The 5761-nt window shown below is 43.0% G+C and overlaps 1 protein-coding gene across 1 annotated transcript in view; it reads right to left on the reverse strand.

Annotated features, from left to right (window-relative positions):
- The window catches only part of ART4 (ADP-ribosyltransferase 4 (inactive) (Dombrock blood group)), a gene marked incomplete at both ends in the record, with an annotated part of 7076 nt that extends 3267 nt beyond the window's left edge, over positions 1-3809 (reverse strand). Inside the window, 2 exon segments of the mRNA XM_079532926.1 lie at positions 588-657; positions 3743-3809. Of these exon segments, the coding sequence (XP_079389052.1) occupies positions 588-657; positions 3743-3809 (137 nt within the window).
- Between the last annotated feature and the right edge of the window lie 1952 nt (positions 3810-5761).

Below are 5761 nucleotides of genomic sequence, written 5' to 3' on the forward strand. Positions count from 1 at the left end.
CCTTAAGACTGTTGAGCTCTAATCCCTGTGCCTCAGGCAGGGCTGCCACCCACCATATCAGTCTGCCTGAGCCCCATCCAAGCTGGCCTTGTACACCTCCAGGAATGGGGCATCCACATCTTCTCTGGGAAATCTGTTCCAGTCCCTCACCACCCTCGAACAAATGGATATAATGCACAAATGGGTGCAGTTTTAGATTTAGCCTCACCACTGCACTGCAACTGGGCTGTAGCTCCTTTGTACGGAGGTTGAGGCAATGGTCAGGGATCTGTGATACTCACTATGCTGGAATTTGGATCTAATGTCTCCACAGGTTTGTGCAGCTTCTAACTTGTACCCTGCTGACCCCAGCTAGTGCTGTCTTTCTCCGTGGGAGGGCATAACAAAGATCAGCAATGAACTCCTGAAGGAGCATTTGTGGAAAAAAGAACAATTGATCTATCAATGGCAGGTTCTTACTGCCTTTTTAATTCTAGGTATGATATGTAGATGTACAGCAAAGAATTGCTTTGCCACATCCCACCCCCTCTTCCAAAAAGTCATCTGGAGTCTCATCCTGCTTCTCATCCTGGCTCACGTGATTTTACCATTCATACATGTCGAATCTCTTCTGCCTCTTCACAAAGGCATTGGCAACTTCCTTTTTAACTGTGATGCCTACCAAGAGAGAACACAGCAGATTAGAGATGCATGGCCCTGGTCTGTACAAATCAGAGACCAGCGTAGCCTCTGAAAAGTGATTGTTCTCTGTCTTCTCAAGCAGAAGACTGTTGCAGCTCATCCCAATTGCCAGTCCATTTTTCCCCACTCAACTTTCCATTCAAAGCCATACACTTTGGTTCCCCCCTCACCCCAATCTGCACATTTACGTGAAGAAAGGACTCTCTTAAATTCGATTCCCCTATCATGATATTAGTGCACAGCAAATGCTCAGTCGACAAAGTCATGACAGAATAAAATATGAATAAGTAGAAAATGAAGGGAACGGCACTCTGTGTCTCTAGCTCAGTTAGTTTCAGAGTCTTGGCTTCTTTCTGTCTCCTAGGTCTAGCCTTGTACAGGATATTGACTGCACAGAAATGGCCAAATAACAACCTGTCAGAAATCACCGCCTTTCCCTGAACGCTTTGGTTTTTTTTTTCTCTTTCCCAGTTAATGTTTGTATTGGCTCACTAGAGAAACAACTTTCATGCTCACCAACAGGAATGTCATCCTGCAAGGTGTGAAAAAGGAGACACAAGGAAGAACAAGGGAGATTTTCCATGCAGATTTCTGTCAGGATCAGCTTGCTATGATACCTATGGACACTCCGAGGTATGCAGTTCCCTGCAGCATGGGCAACCCAATAGAAGAGGGACTGCAACCCCCAGCAGCTGCCAAGGAAGGTACTTGCTTTCAGATACAAAACTTTCTTCTCTGTTGTCCTATGCACTAGGCTGTCTGACCAACAGATCCAAAGACCACTGTTTGGAGGCCCTGAGTCAGGTTCTGCTCTTGTAAGAGGCTGAGGGCATAGCAGCCTCTTCAGAGAGGTTTCTGAGGCCAGCTCAGGAGGAGCACAGAGGCTGGACACACTGCTCCTCCTACGTCACACTGTTTCATGAAAGGGAGATGCAATATGATTCTTGTTCATCCCTTGAACCCATCAAAGGGAAGAAAGGAAGAAGATATAGGAGAATGGAGCTAAGCATCGGTCACAGCAATATACTCACTGGCAGCACTGGGAGATCCTGAGGGCTCTTTGGGATCTGCAAGACAGACAGATAGACAGGAACTTGCTTGTGCTGTCTGCTCTTCTGCTTCTCTCTCTAAGTGAATTGCTCTGCTTACTGAATAAATCCAGCTCTCTCCCTTTTCCAAAAGTTCAGTCCCTCCCAAAAAAGGTTTTATCAACACCCAGAACGTAGGGAAAGAATTATCCACCACCAAATTCACCTATTATGATCAGATGCATTTAATTTCATCTTTCTTATAACAAGATAAAAATGACACAGTAACCATACAGCACAGTGGAAACTTGAGGCAGACCTTCCTTTTCCTCCCTCCTCATCCTTGCTAAGAGCAGGGACAGCAGGAGGGAAGGGAGCATTTCAGCAAAACCCTAGATTTGGACAGGACCAGAAGATCATAGAATCATATTATTATTTGAGTTGGAAGGGATCCTTAAAGGCCATTTGGTCCAATTACTCTGCAATGAACAGGGACACCCACAGTTCGATCAGGGTGCTCAGAGCCCTCCCAGGCTGACCTTGGATGTCTCTAAAGATGAGACATCCACCACCTCTCTGGGCAATCTGTGCCAGTGCCTCATTATCCTTATTGTAAAAAATTTCTTCCTTATATTCAATCTAAATCTCCCCTCTTTTAATTTGAAACAATTTCCCCTTGTCCAGTCACAACAGACCCTGTTAATGAATCTGTTCCCTTCTTTCTCACAGCCCCCCTTTAGATAGCTGACTGTCTCTTCTATCTTTGGAGATAGAGATTTCCCTTCCAGAAATCGCAAGATATTGACAACAAAGAGAATTAGGGCCAAAAATTAGGATAAACTCTACACTTTGCTACACTCTTCACACACTGTATTTCTGTTTTCAGTCCTAATTGTAATCCTAATCCTTAATATCCCCTGCAAGCATCCAAACAAATTTTCTTCTAACACACATGGTAGGTCTCCTTTTCATCTTGGTTTTCCCACACAGGACAAGTTCACAAGTTTTTTATCCCACTATTTCATCAGGTATTTGGCATGAGTGTGCTTACAGGCAGAGAAAGAGCTGTGGAGACAAAAAAAAAAACACAAAAAACAACAACAAAAAACAACCAACAAGCTAAACAAAACTGTGCTTAAACAAAGACTTTGTGTGAGAAGAGTTGTTTGTAGTTCTATTTTTAAGCAATGCATACATTCCTTGGATTTCAAAAATAAAAATAAAAATTAGAAGTTACTCCAAGGCTGTTAAACAATCTGGAACGTAGTAACAACTAACAAAAAAAGCAGAGATACACTCAGCAGTGAGAAAGTGAGCAAGAGACTGACAGAAGAAAAACACAGATCAAATAAAATATATTTGCCAGTACTGAATCATGACACGTTTGATGCAGAAACTCAACACTGAATGAGATAATACAGGCAAACAGGGCCCCTTCCTACTTGGCTTCTCTTTTCCTGCAGCAGAAACACTTGCTGTTTCTCATCTTCCCACCCTTCCCTCTCCATGAACTCTTGTGCTAAACACTGCATTGATCTCTCTTGATCATAATGTCACCATGCCTAAATCCTCTTCAAATGTGATGTGCTCTTATTCAATGGGACAACTCCCATTCTTTTTCTAAATATCAATAGGTGTTTTTTTTCCCCTCCAGATTCTCCCCATTCCACATTTTTCAGCAGGTGAAGACTCGACTCAGTGCATATCTCTGCGATTTTACAACACTTCAGTGCTGGCAGGAATAAAGTCTCCTGTTCTTGACACAGCTCTGCCCTGCAACTCACCCTGATGACCCAAAATTGAAGACCCAGCATGCTTTTGCCAGTTCACCTAATTGCCAAACTGGTTTCACGCTTCAGTATGTCAAAATGTTGGAATTCTCTGCTGCAGTTCAGAGATGGAAATGCTTATGTTTTTGACCAACGGAAGAAAGAACCCAGTAGCAGATAAGGCTGTCTATCCCCAAATCCCTCTGATTTACTACTATGGTACAGCCTCCCAGTGTTTTCAAGGAAGATGTCCACTTTCCTTACCTTTCTCACAGCAGCAGTGCACTGCCAGGGCCAGAGTCAAGATCATTGGTGTCAGTAGCTTCCTCATGTCTGCTTTGCCTTTGCTGCTCTCCCTACACTCAGAGTGTTCTTGGAGGCTACTGAGGCACTCTGGAGTCTGCTTTTGAGTATCGTTTTATATCCTGTAATTGCCTGGAGAGATCAGGGCTCTGGCTTGTGTTCCTGAGTCTGAGCTCCAAAACAAAGCCTGTCCTTCGGGCCACAAAACATTGGGTCCTGGCAGCCATTTGGACATCCATCTTGGGACTCATGGCTTTTCCAGAAGATTTTATCGGATATTTTGAATAGGTTTGTTGAAGAAAAACAACTGGATAAAAAATCACTTTTATTGTAAACATAGAAGTGATTCAGCTTCCTGAAGGAAAGCCAGAAGAGAGACCAGCACATCCAGAAGTGAAGCAGATGCTTTGGTGTGATGGGACTCTCCCATGTGGAAAATGAGTCTGAACCTGATGGTGACCTTTTTCCCCAACCACACTCATAACTCTAAAGGAAAAGGCACCCATAAAATGTTTTTCATAGGGCAAATATACAGTAGGTTTTCACTTCAGACAGTTTCAACAAACCTTTGAAGAGATTTGAGATGTTTATAGTATTGGGATCTTTGATAGATAGTGAGGTGGAACCTTTCTTTTTTCTTCCTGGAAACCTTCCCAATTTGGTGGCGAATGCCTTGGCTTCTCTTGTCTCAACATCAAATAAGCCTCAAGACTCCAGAGGTGTTTTACTCTTCAGAACTTGGGTGACTATGGTTACTTGGTACATCAAGAGGCACATGCTGGGAACAGGCGCTTGCCAGGCCCTGACCCAAAGCAAGGACTGTGCTCCTGACAGCTCATGTCAGCATGTTCCCCAAGCAGTGATGGTGTTTGCAAAGCCCCATGTGTGTGGAAGTATCCCTGCTGTACCTGCTCAGATGCATTGAGGAACATCCAGAGCCTGCACTGCTTGTAGTACTGATAGCCAACCAACAATTCAATCCGTCAACCAACTGACCATGTATTTGAAATAACCTCAGGCTGTGTTTTTGTCTCCCCAGTTCAGCAGAATTTTAGTGAGTATCGTAGCTCTGTATTAAATGCTGAATTGTCATCAGGTATGGCCTGCACTATGGTGACATTTCAGCTTATGGCTGAATGACATTTATTCAAAGTCAGACAACAGACAGTGCTCCTGCACACACACAATATATCAAAACCTCCTCTTCCTCCTCTACTGAGATGCTTTTTTTCTACCAATAACCCATATTCCCATATTCTACTATGCCAGCCAAGTTTCCAAAGCTACATCCCACACAGCACATGGATCACATCTTCCTTCACCTCGTGTTTGGTCCTCCACAGCCCCGCACACAGAGTTACATAACTAAAAGGCTCCCGAGGGCAGTCACCTCCACTGGAGATTCTGCTGATCATTATAAACACAGTCTTTCATCTTACATAGAAATCAGAGAAATTTCAGGATTAAAAAATATGTGTAGCTTTTCTGCAGTCCAGGACAGACTGAATACATATACTAATGACATCCAGAAGAAGTGTCTTGCAGAGCAACAGTTTAAAAATAAATAAATATCAACAGCAATAGGTATCTTAGGAAAGGATAAGCAAAAGAAAGCTTGAAAGAGTATAAATACACAATTGTAGTCATCCAAACAGCCTAACCTTTCTTCCTAGCTTTTTCGAAGCTTTTTAATCAGTATATAGTCTCTCAAGCATGTTTGATTATCATTTACATTAATGAAAACCCTCTGAAAACTGATATCATTCATTATTTATTCGGGTAAACTGGAGGTTGGAAGTGCTAGATATTTTTGGACGCAGACCCAGACAGCAATAGCCCCATGCATTCTGTTTTGGTGGTGTCACGGTGTCAAGACAAACCCAAACACTACAGACTTGTTGACTTTGGTGATCTTAATACTCAACTCTTTAGGAACATGCAGAACAAATGAGAGTGCAAATATACCTAATCTGAACAGCA

This window comes from Tetrao urogallus (genome assembly GCF_951394365.1).
Source record: "Tetrao urogallus genome assembly, chromosome: 1".
Taxonomy (NCBI): domain Eukaryota; kingdom Metazoa; phylum Chordata; class Aves; order Galliformes; family Phasianidae; genus Tetrao; species Tetrao urogallus.